The following is a 15,818-nucleotide window of genomic DNA, read 5'->3' as shown; positions in this document are numbered from 1 at the left end:
AAACCTCCTCCTCCACGTTCATAAATACCATAAAATGCATTATTTACTAATCTATGTTTTGATAGTTTTTATGGGTACACAGTGGTTTTTCATAGACGTTTTTACAGGAAGCATGAGTTTGTGAAACTGCTGTGATAATAATGCGCAGTCATCATTACAAGGACAGATGCGTTAAAAATGTTACTTTCGTTTTTGGCTTTTGGGAAAAACCTGAAGACCATTTTCTGTATCATTTTACCGAGGTTGAAGCAACAGTGGTAGTGTTTGGACATTAATAATGTAGGAAAGATGGGAAAAACAACTTTATTGCCATTAATAAACAGATAGCTGTTAATAGCTTGCATGGAGCCACACAGTAGAGCTTGGAGAAATAAAAACATCTCTACTTTTGGAATGCGCAGAGATGATCCGTCACATAAATCACATGTATTATCCTTCCACGAGGCACAATAAGTCAACACAACACCCCTCCTAAGTTTCAGCATAATCACACAGCAACAACAGCTGCATCAATCCTAAAACTAGACTATCTGGTCACACATTTCCACATCACGGCCTTGTAAACAGAGCTTGAGCAACAAGAATGAGTCCAGCCCTGCCTTGGCCATGCCAGTCAGCAGACGTCTGCACCCAACAAACCTAATCTGGACTTTTGTGAGGCAATGTGCAACATCAAACACTCGTTTCCCTGAGTGACTCAGGCAATAGAAGTTGGCAGCTAAATATAAGTCAGTGTTATAACCAGCTAGGTTCACCCTCCAGCCACTATATATTGTCCAAACTAGTCATTCCCTCCTCTTCTATGACAAGCCTTGTTTTCAAAGGTACCAGACAGTAAAGAGAATATCGATTCAAGAACCAATCAGATCTGAATGCTTGGTTACAAAAATAACCAATGACAGTGTCCATTTCATGGTGGCTGGCCCGTCTTGCCCTGCCACTCGACACCTACTGGTTATTCCAATGAGAGGCATCAAGCCGGGTCCTGTGTTGCTGCTCAGTTTGGCCACGCTGACTTGTGCGTCTATTTTGGTACCTTGTGAGCTCGCACAGAGCAGGCCGGCCACACCAGCGCATTTGAACATGGATCCAGGGGCTTGACTCACTGAGGTGAGTTTTCTTTGTCCTAGATCTCAAACGCGTAACTATGGAAAAAAATGTTAGTGACGAGGAATTACTAACTGGAGTATTGGCTACAGGTGCCACTCTGGATTGCTGGACTTAACTCTGGGGATTTGTCCTTAACCATACGTTAGTGTGGGGAGACCTCTTGCTGTGAGCATGACACACCCATCACCAAGGTAAGGAAGAACTCAAATTAAATGATTTAAAATGTGATAAATGGCACACACTGAACATTTCATAGTGTTTTGGCTAAACGCTCATATGTTTTCTTACTATTAAACCACTAAACAGACATGTTGTCTTATTCATTCCACCCATAATGTAATATCTACAATGAAAAAGAATATCTACTCTTTATAGTTTGAGTCTTTTTACAGTACAGTTAGTATGGCTATCTCAGTTTGTGAGTATAAATACACAAGCAGATGCTGGGAAAGTACCGTGGCTGCTAACTGATATCTAGTTATGAGAGGTAGAAGATTGCTGGCATTGAAGATGTCCTAGAAAGCCAAATATTCAGTAAGTCTGGCCTTACATACAGTGAATACATACAGTGAAGTCAATAAGGTCTTGAGACTTTTACCTGGTGAATTGAACTGTCTGGATATCCTGAAAAAGACATTAGTAATAGTTTTCTTAACTGAGTTTGTAGAAATGTGTAGAAATCCCCAGAGAGGTGGAAAGCTAACTGCTAGCAAAATGGACAATATGCTTGAGCAATTAAAACTAATTTTAGTGATTAAAACTAAGTTAAAAATGTTCATGGGATGCAATTCCATTTTACTGAAATTAAATTACTACAATCTAATAAGAGAATGTTAAATTGTTTACTGTTTTCTCAGGGCAAAAATCTTCAGAGACATGACGAGCTAACTGCTAGCTTAATTGACGCTGTTTGATCTAATTTTAGCAATAAAAACAACTCGCATTATATGTTTATCTCCATGGGGTACAATGTATATTATTGAGCAATAAATCACTAAAATTTAAAAAGAAACCGTTTAGTCTGCGTCGGCTTTCTCAGGTAAACAACTTCAGAGCAGTGGAAAGTTGACTGGTAGTTAAATGGAAGCTCAAATTGAAAATGCTTATCTCTATTGGGCACAATGCTATATTATTGAATACAATGCAATGCTACACATAGAATCTGTCTTGGCGCTATTGCAGAAGCTAACATTTACAGTCTTTCCTTATTTTTGCTCCAGAGTAGCAGAGCTAAGGAAAATAAATGACTCCCAAAACGCCAGCCAATTGGCATGTCAAATAGCATTACGCCCAGGTATATTAGCTTCCCAAGATGCATTTCCTCCCAAAACTCTGGGATATGTTCTTAGACAAAATATTAGGTGCATTTCCCATGAGTAAATTAGTCACATACCACTGAAAAATCAGCGGATATTCCGCAAATAGGCAGTTTAGTATTAACAACTACAAATTAACAAAAGGCTTTTGTTAAGTTTGCTGCTTTTTTTTCTCAGCTAAACAACTGCAGAGTGTTTGAAGGCTAACCACTAGTCAAAGTCATTCCCTGGATAAGCTAACTTGAGTCATTTCAAACAACTTAACTAAAAATGTTTAAATCCATCACTTGCAGGACTATTATAATGGATATGAAATGTAAACCTTCACAGGAGACTGTTGTTAAGGTTATTCAAGGTTTTTTTTTTTCATTTCATGTAACTATAATTCTGTTAGTTTGGATTGCTGGATGTATCTAACTGTGGTTTAGCGTTGATTGCTTCCAAACAATATTGGTGCCTGGTGAAGCACAACAACTAAATAGGGGCTTTTGCTTGGCTTTTTGTAAGACTAACTGCTGTCCGACACTTTGATGTTGTTGAAATAGTTTAACAGTGTAGACATTTAAATAATGCTAACATAAAAATGTACCTTCAGGGTATAAACCTTTAAGGTTTTTCCATTTCAATTTCTAAAATCAACTAGTCTGTTTTTAGTCTGCCTTCCACCATTCGTTCAGCTGAAAAAGGTACAACAAATAAGAGTTGAATGGCAGAGCTAAAAGCACTTTTTGTTAAGATTTTCAAAGGCTAAATTTATGAAAAAAACCCCAAACAAAAGCATTTGTTAGTTTCCCAGCGACTCAATGATTTATCTACTTTTCTACAAACTAACTGCCCCCCAAAAAACACATCTTCATACATTAGGTTAGGGAACAACTTAACAGAAGTTCACTTTGAATAAATCTGAGCATGTCCGTAAAGTTGTTTACAAAGGAAAATATATGATTTGTCTTGATCACCCACTTTTCATCAGGCCATTCATCAAAGTGAATGTGAACATGTCTAGACTCGATAATGCTTTTGCTTTCTTCTGTTTCGTTATATTTCAAACAGCAAGATTCACTATTCATTTGGTCAAAGTCATTTTCTTTGAAGAGATGCTTGCATGAGTGGTTGAAGCCTTAGGTTTTATGTGAGTGGCAGGCTCTCAGGTCAGGAGGTATAAATGGGTTACTGAACTATTCTGAGAACTCAGGGTAGCTAGAGCGAGATACAGTAGAACAGCTGTTGCTGAGTTACACTGAGATTTGTAATTGATTGTGTCTCATTTCCTGTGCCACATGCTATATCTCAACTGCTGGAAATTTTAATAGCTTTGCATTTGTTTGCAATAGTCCAGATGTTAGCGTCTGGACTATTGCACCTTCCTGATAAAAAGAATTGTACACATGGGATGCAGTTGTATTTTTTTTAAATGATATGGACCAAGTTCATTTATTTATTTTTTAAAATTCTACCTGTAAATGGAGCAAAACTATATTTCTTTGAGTGAAACAGCAGTGCAGTTGGTGCTAACAGCTTGAAGCACACATTGCTTAAAATAGTCAAGTGCATGCTCTGAAGTGTTTGTCTGCATAGCTCCAGCTTGGTCCAAGCCACCACATGTTGTGTACATAAAGGTTATTAGTGCAACAGCGGATTAAGTCCCTTTAGATTCATTCAAAATATTAAGATCAGGCATAGCATTATGACCAGTGATTGACTGCAGGCTCACGGATGCATGTGGGAAGCAAAAATGTGTGTGTTAATGTGGATATATTTGCAAAAACACATGCACAATGCATTGCAGTCTGATGGAGCATAGCCACAGATTAGTCAATACTGGTCATAATGTAATGCTTGATTGGTTCATTACATGAGTTTTTCGAGGTTCTAACTGCTTACCCTGTAATATGCATTGCCTTACTGACGTTGCTTATTGTGGATTCTTTGTAGGTGAAGGACAGATCCCAAGAGTGAGCTGAGGGGAAAGACCCACTGCGCTGCAGCAGCAACACAGGACACAAGTCTAGCGATGAAAAAATAGCAAGAAACTTGCTGACACCATGAGTTGCGTGGAAAAGCGACACATAAACCACCGGATGGGAAGCATGCTACACCATCGCTTCCCCAACGGCTTCACAGACTTGTTTATGGACGAGACGGATCGAGAGGTCAGCACCCTGACCGACAGGGCCTTCCGTAGTCTCTGCGTCGGGGACGATGCAGTGTACAACGACGAATTTCTGTATGGATACTCGCCGTACAGCTGCCTCAAGCCTTTAGCAGGGGAGCCCTTTAAAAAGAACCCACATAAGGAATCTAAAAAAGCAGGACAACACAAACAGGATAAAGACGATGCTCAGCCCTGCAAACAGCAGCAGCAGCAACATGATGACATATCCCACATGTCATCCTTCCTCAAGGTGCTAAGCGTCGCAGAGGAAAGGAATGGAGGTATGACGGACTCTAATGGTGAATCGTGGGATAAATCGGCACTTCGCAGCATAGAAAGAGAGCTTTCAGAATTTTCTTCTGACTATCACACTAGTCTCACCAATAGACATTACAAGAACAATAAGTCTGGTTGTGGTTCTTCTAATAAAAAATGCAAGGATGTCAATCTTCCATCTGGGAATCTGACGAAGATTAAAAATGCTAAATCCACAGCAAAGCTTAGAAAACTGAACATAAAAAACTTTTTCCTTCACAGCGAGTTTAGTCCTTTCCAAACATGGACAGATCTGAACCGGTACCCCTTTGGCCAAGACAACACAGTCACCGATATTCTCTGTGCTGACAATGTTCCTAAGTGGTACGACTTGCCCTTTTACAAGGAGCTGACTGAGGCACATACATCAGAGATCCTGCATACGGAGGAGGTACAGTCGTGCCAGAAAGTAAGAGTTGAGCCGTCCACTGCCAAAGTTCCTGACCCCAGCCCTGCCCCTCCCCCACCAAAAGTCCTGCCAAAGCCTGCGGCCCCTCTGGCTGAAAAGAGGTGCTCCTCAGATGGAGGGGATAAGACTGCTGCTCCATGGAGACGCAATGGCCCCAGGGCAAAAAGTGTGATCCCAGCAAATCAACTTCGAAAACCACCTCAAGAAAGTAATTCAAAACCGATGGATGAAAATATTTTGGTGGTCAAAAAGGACGCAGAATCTGTGGAAGTGAAGGCAATTCAGGAAGTAAGCTCTTCAGCCTCTACACCATTTAGCATCTGTCAACTGATGACTCCCGTCATTCCCTCCAGACAGCCAACAGAAACTTCAGAAATCCTCCAGGCAGTTCTCTCACCCTCTGTCCTTGACCTTCTGAGCAGGCCTCACTCCGAGGCCAAAGTGACTCCTGAACCTCCGGTCAAACGAGAAACCTACAAATCGCTTGCATCGAGCATCCTCTTCAACTTGAAAGACAACAGGAAGAGGGTGAAGAGTCGATACAGCCCACATAAATTCAAAACTCTGGAGCTTTCTGAAGGTGGCATCCAGTCGCCACCCTCAGATAATGCGAATCATCCTCCTTCTGAGGGCAGTGGCTCTGGCTTAAGTACACCGGCCAAAGATGGGCAGACAATTAGCGGCCCTGTTTTGGAACATATTATATCCCCATCGAATGTTGAATTTACAGGGCATTGCAATGACAAGCCTTTACCAGATGACTATTTGTTGGCAAATTTACTGCAGACTAAATGTGATGCTGACAATAGCAATCTTGGAGAGGAGAACTCCATTTCATCATTTATAAAGAAGAATAAGAGTCCAATGGCAAAAAAGCAAAACTATCCATCCCTGAATTTGTACAAGAAAACCAATCCTGTTGACAGTGATCTGAAATATCTGCAAGTACCCCCAAGCAACAACACTTTGACTAACACTGATTTAATGACTAATGCAAAAAACAGAGAGCTTTCTCCAAATGCACTGCCAACAAACACAGGGCTTTCACCAAGTACTTTAAATGTCATCAAAGATTATTCACCCATAATTTCACCCCACATACTGGAGAGAGGGGGGCTGTCATCAGGGGAGAAAACACAGCCAAATGTCCCAGAGAAAACTGAATGGCCAGTGAAAGATACAAAGGACTTTGCAGTTCATCTGGCTTCACAGGAAGACGACACAGGTGGCCAAACCATTAGTACAACAAATGTAATCAGAGCCGCAAAGGAAGCAATTAATGCAGCCAAAAATAAAGCTCGATCAGCAAGTCATTCAGACAGCAACAGCAAGCAGATACCAGACGCAGATGTAATGAGGCAGAAGGAAAGGGATCAGAGAGTTTCTAAAGAGCCCTTTGAAAGCAGGAGGGATAGTTTGGTAACAGAAAACAACTATGGGTTATTGCTAAATGAACCATCTGATACAACACTGGTTAGCACAAATAGCAATATTAGCAAAGAGCCTCCACCAGTACCAAAAAGAACTTTTGCTAAATCAGATCTGCAGCTCTGCTTGTCTCCTGACAAGCAGCGGAGACGTTATGCTGACAAAGCCTCTAATAGTGATTTGGTAGATGCAAAACCAGATTTACTAAATAAAGAACATGAACCTGTCCATAAACAAGGCAAACCTAAGCATGTCTTCTCATCCAGACAGAACAATTTTATCAAACATCAGAGATACACATTGACAGATGATGAGCAGGCAAAGGAATGCAAGGAAAGCAACTTGAACGTGAATGCAAAAATGGAGGCGGATGTCGAAGTAAAGTCAGTAGGAGACATAAGAGACAGCGAGCATATTTTTAACGATTTGCAGGCTTTGAAAGAGCTGGAAAGAGCACGACTTGGTGATCGCGTGCTTGAGAATGCGAAGAACAAACAGGAGGTTTTTAACATTGACAAGGAGGCAAAGGTTAAAAACAACTTGATCTCCAGGGAGCTTCGTAACATTAAGAGAGGTATGCTATCGATGAGAGGAAACACGTCGGCTAAGAAAAAAATATTTGCAGAGAAGGAGCAGAGCAAGCAGGAGGTCTTCACAAAGGTAGACAGTAATGTCATTGTGAACAAAGTACTTCTAAATGATAATTATGACAAAGCTAAAATGGCACTTGAGGAGATTATCTCAGAGCGGGAGAGAAGGAATAAATTTACAGAGCAGGAGGCAGTTTTAGCATCTGAAAACAACATTCTAGATGAAGGTTGTGAAACATGGTTACAGGATGGTAAAGCTTATAAAGACTGTATGACTAGACCAAGAGAAGAAAAGAATAACAACACTTCTCCACTTCAGGAGAAAAACCGAAAACAAAGATTAGGTGATTTAAGAGTAACAAGCCAATCTAGACCTGCTGAGACCTTCGGATTGGGAAGTAGGGAAGCTCTACTGGACAAAGCAGGAAATGAGCAAAATCTATGCCTAAAAGTTAAAGATAAAAATGTTGGGGGAAAGTTAGTTGATAATCATGCTCATAATCGCGATGTCAGTTTACCAGAAACAGCAGGGCAGGTGTGTAAAGACAGTAAGGAATACTTGATAAATGAAAGGAAAGACACAGGTGTAGATGCTCCTCCTGTTCCACCAAGGAGCAAAAAAGGAGTTAGTAGAGGAGATGGGAGCGCAACAAGTGACAAAGATCTGGTGGGTTGCTATGGTAAAAATGAAAATTTTGAAAGGAGTGAAGACCAATCATGTGACATCAGGACAGGCCCTAAAATATATGTAAGCGCAGATACTGAGGAAGCTCTACCTAGTCAGAGAGAAACCTCTTTAAGAGAGAGGGAGGATGAGGTAAAAAACATTGCAGCAATGGCATTTACATATGGGTTAGTTAAAAATTCAGTGATTAACACTAGTCCAAAAAGAGAAGTCACACCTGGAAGTCATGCTAACACTCAGGAGTCCTGCAAGGTGAAACAGAAAGCCCCCTTGAAACCAGACTATTTAATTAAACAAGGTGATGATCTGATCAAGAACTTCAAACCTAATGAACATTTCAAAATAACTAGTGAGGATATAACTATAGATGCAGAAGAACTTGGTGAAATCCCCAGAAATATTGTATCACCTTTGCTGCCGATAAAAGGTGTCAGTGTTGCACAGAGCCCACCTGATCAAGCGAGCTTGTCCTCCATATCCTCCTACTTCTCTGTGGAAAGTACACTGCACAGAACCACAGAGACCGAGTCAAATGTCTTCCACTCTCTAGAGAACTCACCAGCTGAGGTGGAGGAGGTGATTGAACTGGGACAACCTGTTTCACGAAGCAATTCAAATGGAGGTGGGGTGGGGTACTGTTGCTTAAGCGATCACGAAAGCGAGCTGGAAGGCATGAATAAACGGTTGAAGTCCACACAAAACCAACCAGACCTACAGCATACGGATAGCATGGATAAAAACATTGTCATCACAGATGAAAGACTTGTCAATGAAGAAAGCAATTCAACTACATCATCTTCCAGTACTTTTTCTCCAATTTTGGGAATCCCGGCCTTGTTCAAAGTCAAAGACAACAGTTTTAATAGTAAGACAAAGAAACCTGTACTACCCTGGTCACCAAGAGGTAGTAACAATGTATCAGACAAAATAGACAAAGAGTTAAATCGGACAAGGGAAAACCCTGAGCTCTCACTGGTAAATGACACTTCTACCAACAATATCATCATAACTCCACCTGAAGTCTTTAAACCTATAGAGATTTCAGCAAGCAAATCACCACAGTTCTTGACAGTGTCCTCAAATATCCAAAATGAAAGCCCCAAGACATCCCAAGTTGGGAATTCTCTACTAGTCCCACAGGAGGAAGAACGGTTTTTCAGGGTGACCCCATCATCTGAAGATATTGAGAGTTTACCAACTAGTTCTGCTGACCCAACTGATGATGCAGTGACAAATGCTAAACTTCTTGAAGAAAGTGAAATGACAAAGGACATCAGTGAGCAATCAGAATTCATTTCCAGTGGTAATGACAATCAAACTGGACTGACCAAACCTCCAGCAGTCTTACCAAAATCTGAAAAAGCAGTTCAAAAAGCCATTAAACTAACAAACAGAAGGATGAAGAAGGAAGAGTCCCAGAAATCATCACAAAAGTCATCTCAAAGCAGCGGCAAACACAGAGCTGAAAAGGTGAGGAGTGATAAGTCGGAGCACAAAAGCAGTGGCAATACTAAAACTGGCAGGAGTAGTGAGAAAAAGCACAAAGATGGCAGTCGTCATAATTCAAATAACCACAGCAATGACCGCAATCCCCAGCATGAATCCCACAATGAGAACCACAGTCAAAACAAAGTAGAAACAAACAGGACTCGGAGGCAGAGTCGGGATTCAGTGGAAGGCAACAGCCAAAGAACTGATGAACGACCCAATCCAGCATCGGAGAGACAAGGTCGGAGCACCAGCAGACATCCTCGAGAGAAGCCAGAACATAGAGATTACAGCAGTGACAGCGTCATCAGTAATGTGCCGGTGTACAAAGCTCATATCGGTGAGAGGCCCATGTCAGACAGACCTTTCAATCGTTCACAGAGCACTGACAGGTACCTGGGCGGTAAAGTAGAGCGTAGGCTTAGTGCTGATATCCCAGCCACTGAAAAGCTTGAACCCAGGACTCAGCGCATTGAGAAATCCATCATGCATGAGCTTCAACAGAGAGGCAGAGCCGCCGATAAGCAGAGCAGAGGGGTTCCCCTGAGGAGAAGTCAAAGTATTGATGCATACAGCACTGAGATTCCGCCTCTCTCCCGCCAGTCAAGCCAAACCAGCCAGTTTTCTCGTCAGTCTAGTATGGAACACGCTATTCTCACTCAGTCCATCCCTATGACCCAACGAAAGCTCCTTCAGGATCCAAACTCAGGGCAGTACTTCTTTGTTGACCTGCCAGTACAAGTCAAGACGAAAACCTTCTTTGATCCCAGCACAGGAAGCTATGTACAGCTGCCAGTTCAGCCACCAGATGGTGGTGTTCCTCAAGCCCCCCACGTAGAGGTCCTGACTTCGCCACTGGTCGTTTACCACAGCTTCGTGCCAGTTCCTCTGTCCCCCATGGCTCCGAAAGCCAAAATCCAAGCAACGGTTGTGGAACCAAACGGGTTAGAGCAGAGGCACCAGGAAAGGGGAAGGAAAATGCATATTAAAGAAGGACATCCATACCTAGAGTCAGGCTATGGTCAACAGGAACTGATGTTAGGGGAGTTCTTGGGGACAGAAGAGCTGGACTGTCCCTGCTGATGTGCCTGGTGTTTCACTTCATTGTGGTATTTGTTGCATTCTAGGAGGTGTTCTTGTTATGTTCTGTCATGGTTTAACCTTTTGCAACTGATCTTAACTTCTTTTACTTTAGGTTTCCTACAGTTTCCAGATGCTTTCTCCCCAAAATTTTTTTTATTTCGGTAGTAATTTGCTTAAAAACACCACAAAAATTAGCCTTAAAATGCCAAGCACACCACCAATGCAGTGTGACAATGCCAGTTATTCACCCATGAATGTTCTTGGAGCATTCATGGAGGAGTAAATGCTAATGGTATGAACTTTTTATGCTCGTGTCTTTTTTTTTTTCTTTGACTTTGGTTGACCTTGAATTTTTGCTAATGCAGAGAAGAACGTGTCCTAGCCTCTGCAGCATCTGCATAGAGGAGTGAGTCTGAGTCAACTACATATTTAGAAGAAATATACATTTTTGGATTGCTCATTTCTGTTTGGGGATGTAAAAATATAAACTCATGTTGAAATGAGCAGCATCTGATAAGAAAATACCGACACATTGATGTAAATATATTGCCATTTAAACAGCAAAGACATGCTTCAAGGTGAGATGTTTATATTTTGTAAATGCTGAAAGTTTGTAATACACTACAGAAGTAGTAATAAATCGTCACTTATTTTCAGGTACAGTGGGTTTTGTTTTCTTACGTGGTAATTTTGTTGCCTTTCTATTTCCACCTGATAAGTTGAAACCCTTTACCATTAAACTTACTTGAATCCATTCAACACTTAAAATAGCAATACAAAATTTTCATACTGCTGATTTTGACTGGTAACATCCACACAAAACCCATTTTGAAGACATTTTGCGTGTGTTTAATTAGCCATCCGCTGAATGTGTTTCAAACTTTACAAATTCTACTTATTGTTGGAATTTGCATTCACGGATTGTTTTTCAGATGTGCAGCAGTTTTTTTTTTGCATTTGCATTTTTCTCAGCTAGAGTCGAGCAGAGCTGTCTTGTGTCTGTGATCCATTCCAATGAAATAAACAACTGTTTTCAACAGAGTTCAGCTGGACTCTTTATTTCACTACAAATACTTTATTCTCTTTATCATCAGAAATTAACTGAAGGCAATGGCAAATGTTTTTGGTTTTCAAGTTTCAATTATGAGGAAAATCAACAATTTTGCTTCTTTTTCTTAGGCTTTTATTACTCTTTTTTTGCAATAGCATCAGTTAAATTTTGAAAATTTTCACTGTACAAGTGCTATATTTTTGACATGGAGACTTTGCTTATGTACAGGTGTTCAAGGTAGGACTCTACAATGCCACCTACTGTCCACAACGTGTAAAGACTCCAACTCTCCTGGAAATATACAACTAAATACAAAACCCGACACTAAGCTAAAACTACATGGTAACCAACGTCTTTCCATGCAACATCAAATAAGATCTGTAACAACTAAAAGGGTGCACCATAAGTCAGTTTTGATCACTGATTTTATTTTTTTTAAACTTAAAATGAACAAAAATACAAAAGGAAACAAACAGCCACTTCTTTAAAGTTATGCTGACAGGGAAATAAATCTATAAACAATGTTTAAGTGCATAATCTGATAAACATGAAGCTATTGCTGAACATTTCTTCATACGTCTGTCCTACTCCTGTCCAACATGGACAGGAGCAGACCTGTCCATGTTGTGCTGTAGGTGTTCGTGGCGAAAGATGGATTAAACATTATAATACAAAATATCTAAAAATTTGGTAAAAAAATAGTGACAAATATCATCCAATATCGATGTTGGTACAGATGTATGTTGCATCCTTACAATTTTGCGTCGGTCGGTCAGATAAAATCTCAATAAATTACCATAATGTTTGTGGCTGTTCTTGGTGTTTTATTGCAGCAGCAAAGCAAAGCTGGTGGACGCTTCCTTTGCTCTTTTTCTTTACAGAGACTTTTCTATTTTGCACTTGCTAAGTTAGTTTGAGGAATATACATTAATTTGCTGGTTTTGTTTTTATTTCTTTTTTTTTCTTCATCCGCCCTGTAGCTTTCTGAGGCCCCTCTGGGGCCCCCTGGCGACTCCAACTTTGAAAAACGTTGGTTTAACAAACCATTCTGAGTACAGTAGTTTCATCCACCCTAAAGCGGTTTGCCCAGTTTTCCACAACACCAGAGAATGTTTGGGTTAATAGTTAAGGAATCTTTTATTTCTTAAAATAAATCAATATTTAAACAACATGTTCTAACCAGCTCTAGTCATCAGTTCTAATCATGTCTCAGAGCCGAACCGGGTCAGTGACAGCCACAGCTTAGCGCCACCATGTCGTCATACTGCTTCAGAACCACGTTCTCCTCATCGTCAAAGTACAGCAAGCTGATGGACTGCAGTCTGTCGGGCACGCAGCAGGGGGCGCCCACGTCCTCCCCGGGCAGCTTGAGCGCGTGCATGATGGAGCGCACCGTGGCGTGGTTGGTGGCCCTCAGGCCCACGCCCAGTGGGAACGGGCAGGAGCCCTTGCAGTGGTAGGCGTTGTAGCCACGCGGAGAGATGATCCAACCCGACCAGCCGATCTCGTCGAAGTCCACGAAGAGGGGGACGCGCCGGCAGGACTGGGGGCGACCGCGGAGAGGGAAGTCTGAGGACGCTCGTCTCCTCCTGCTGAGGTGGTCCAGAGACTCAGAGGCTGCCGCTGTGGGAGGATGGAGACCGTTGGCGTGGCAACGGAGGTAAAAGGTCTCGGGCTGTTGCCCCATATCGACTTACCCAGGTATGACCGGTTCGCTTCAGTCCTCCCGTCGTCTGAGAAAACGACCAGGTAGGCATTCGTGTCTGTCAACTGGAGCTGCTTGGGTTCAGAGTTCATCCAGTCACTGGAGGGGAACGTCGTCACCACCACGATGCCGTTGTTCTCCTGACTCTTCTGGATCCATTTAGACACCTGACATTCACCAAAACAAGATTGGACTAAGTGAAGCTGAATGGCTACAATAAATCATTTCGTCATGACAATGCAGCCTTGAAGCTGTGAAGTAAAGACGCACCGGTCCACTTTTTTCACTTCCGATTCCGATATCGGAGGTTTGATATCGTCCAATGCCGATCCGAGACAGGAAAACTGTACTGCACAGACTTGTGGGGTTTTTTTTAAATGTAATGTACTGAATAACAAATATATTTGATAACTCTGCACCAGTACTGCACACTTAAATACACCAGTAGCCTCAGAAGCTACTGTAGGTCAAACATGTAAAAACACAACAACCTTCATTTGCTCGGTTAGGGGTATAAGAGCCAATATAAAATAAATGATAAAGAAACTGAAAATGACAAAAACAATAGGTTGACTGTTGATTAAAAATAAACTGTGACAAACCTAACTCCAAAAGGTGCACTTAGAAATTCTAATTTGATTTGTCCTGTTGGATCGGACACATCGTCACCGATACCCGATCCAGAATTTTTATCATTGTCGATATTAATATCTGACCGGTGAATCTCTACTGTGAACATTTTCTGTTACCAGCTGAGTGACATTGAAAACCTCCCATCCCTGTGTGTAGAGGGGCACCAGCCTGGACGTGATGAGGTTTCCTCTCTGGGGTTTCAGTCTGCTGTCCGGAGCCTCGTATACGTCCACCTGGATGAGAAAACGCAGCTATGTTGGCTGAAGAAAAACCTATATCAACGCATTTTTCGGGGCTACTTTGGCATAAATTACTGCATTCGGTCAGGTGTTCAGGAAGCCCTTGTTGCTATGACGGTAGAGGTGCGGTAAAAAAATCTATTCTATTAATAATTGCAATTCCTAGACCTAGAAATTCTGAATCGATTCAAATGTCTTTGCTGATGCTTCTTTTTCTTGTCTCACCTTTTCCTGTCATTTAACTTTCCATGTGCAGCTATATTCAAACTATTAGTCCCGATGAGATTTGTCAGATTAAGTTTGTTTTGAAAGTAAACTTTAAGCAGGTATTAAACATAATTTTCTTAAAGCCCATATGACTTTTTAAAGTCTTTTTAATTGCCTTGGTGTAATATTCTAATTTTAAATGTCATGTTTTCATTACCTGTAAGCAAAAAACAAAACAAAAATAAAAAATAAAAATTGCTCAGTGGCTGTAAATCATGATCACCAGAAACATTATTTCACTGCACTGTGACAGAGTATCAAAAGTTGACTTTTTATATCAAATGTGTTGCATATTAAATACAAGTTTGAAGTATATTCTGCAAATTTAGCCATATCAAATAAAGGCGACTTATTTAAGAAGCACCTTATAGAAATGAGGCCCGTAGAACTTGTGTTTCTTTCGGAACCAGCGGAATTCGGCTTTGATCATTTTCTCCTCTCTGCCCAGAGAGGACAAGTTGAAAAAGTGGATCCTCTGCCCGGTGTGTCCTGCGCGCCACAGAATCCAGAAGAAACGTGATTAGCTTCATTTGCTCAAGAAAAACAAGTCAAATAGACGAAGGTCCGTGCGTAATTGTTCCTTTTTTACGCACCGACATCTGTGCCTTTCGATGCAAAAATCTTCCTTATAAATAAACAAATGCATCATCTTTTTTTTTTCTGTAAATTTATGAAATACAATAAAGTCGTAATAAATGTGTTTCCGCTCACCTTTATCCTGAAAACTGCGCACCGTGTTCCCCTCCAGAATCTCCTTCTGGCTTCTGTGCGCCCCGTCGGCCACGGACACGGCGTTGAACAGATCCAGCATGAACTGCGGCGCCTTCTTGTGCGGAGAAAACGCAGGAGCCCGGGGGAAATCCTTCAGCTCGAAGGGCGCCTCATCCGGAGCCCCGCCGGGGACGCAGCTCAGGTGGAGGGCGGCGAGGAGGAGGCAGAGGGAGAGGCGCAGAGCTCCGGCTGGCATTGTCACGCAGAGTGGACTGAGACTCTGCACCTGTGCCGCGGGGAGGACGGGTGATGAGGTGAGGGGGAGAGGGTCAGGGTGGGGGGGACAGGCTGCCCCTGTATTCAGCTCACAGCGCAGCGGAGGGGGGTGATTGGGTCCTGATTGATGACGGAAGAGGAAAGACAAAGAGAAGGTGAAAACGAGCCGAGTGTCGACTAAGATGAAAAATTAATAAATAGACAAATGACCAATTTCCCGTTGATCTCTGTAGTTTGACCTTTTCAACCAGTTCCTACACTATGAAACTCAATTTTGGAGGGAATTAAATATTAGCGATTATTTAGACTTAATTCATGCTTATTTGTTTGAGTAACTGCAACTAAACACAAAATATT

The 15,818-nt window shown here is 41.7% G+C and overlaps 2 protein-coding genes across 2 annotated transcripts; one reads left to right on the top strand and one right to left on the bottom strand.

Annotated features, from left to right (window-relative positions):
• The first annotated feature begins 821 nt into the window (after positions 1 to 821).
• On the top strand, positions 822 to 11,621 carry LOC116727633 (uncharacterized). The gene is made up of 3 exons (XM_032575165.1): positions 822 to 1,110; positions 1,200 to 1,301; positions 4,362 to 11,621. Exon 3 carries the CDS (start codon positions 4,472 to 4,474, stop codon positions 10,577 to 10,579), a length of 6,108 nt encoding a protein of 2,035 aa, XP_032431056.1. The 5' UTR covers positions 822 to 1,110; positions 1,200 to 1,301; positions 4,362 to 4,471; the 3' UTR covers positions 10,580 to 11,621.
• Positions 11,622 to 11,768: 147 nt separating this feature from the next.
• Positions 11,769 to 15,579, bottom strand: LOC116726834 (bone morphogenetic protein 2-B). The gene is given in 5 exon segments (XM_032573709.1): positions 11,769 to 13,292; positions 13,295 to 13,502; positions 14,085 to 14,201; positions 14,839 to 14,963; positions 15,186 to 15,579. Coding segments are annotated over 5 exon segments (1,143 nt in total). The 5' UTR covers positions 15,442 to 15,579; the 3' UTR covers positions 11,769 to 12,855.
• Between the last annotated feature and the right edge of the window lie 239 nt (positions 15,580 to 15,818).

The sequence above is a fragment of the Xiphophorus hellerii genome, chromosome 10, assembly GCF_003331165.1.
Source record: "Xiphophorus hellerii strain 12219 chromosome 10, Xiphophorus_hellerii-4.1, whole genome shotgun sequence".
Classification (NCBI taxonomy): Eukaryota; Metazoa; Chordata; class Actinopteri; order Cyprinodontiformes; family Poeciliidae; genus Xiphophorus; species Xiphophorus hellerii.
This window is presented reverse-complemented; position numbering and strand designations above follow the sequence as displayed.

What these genes read in the sequence shown, in the direction of transcription:
- LOC116727633 (XM_032575165.1), top strand. Translation starts at nt 4,472, where the DNA reads ATGAGTTGCGTGGAAAAGCGACACATAAACCACCGGATGGGAAGCATG.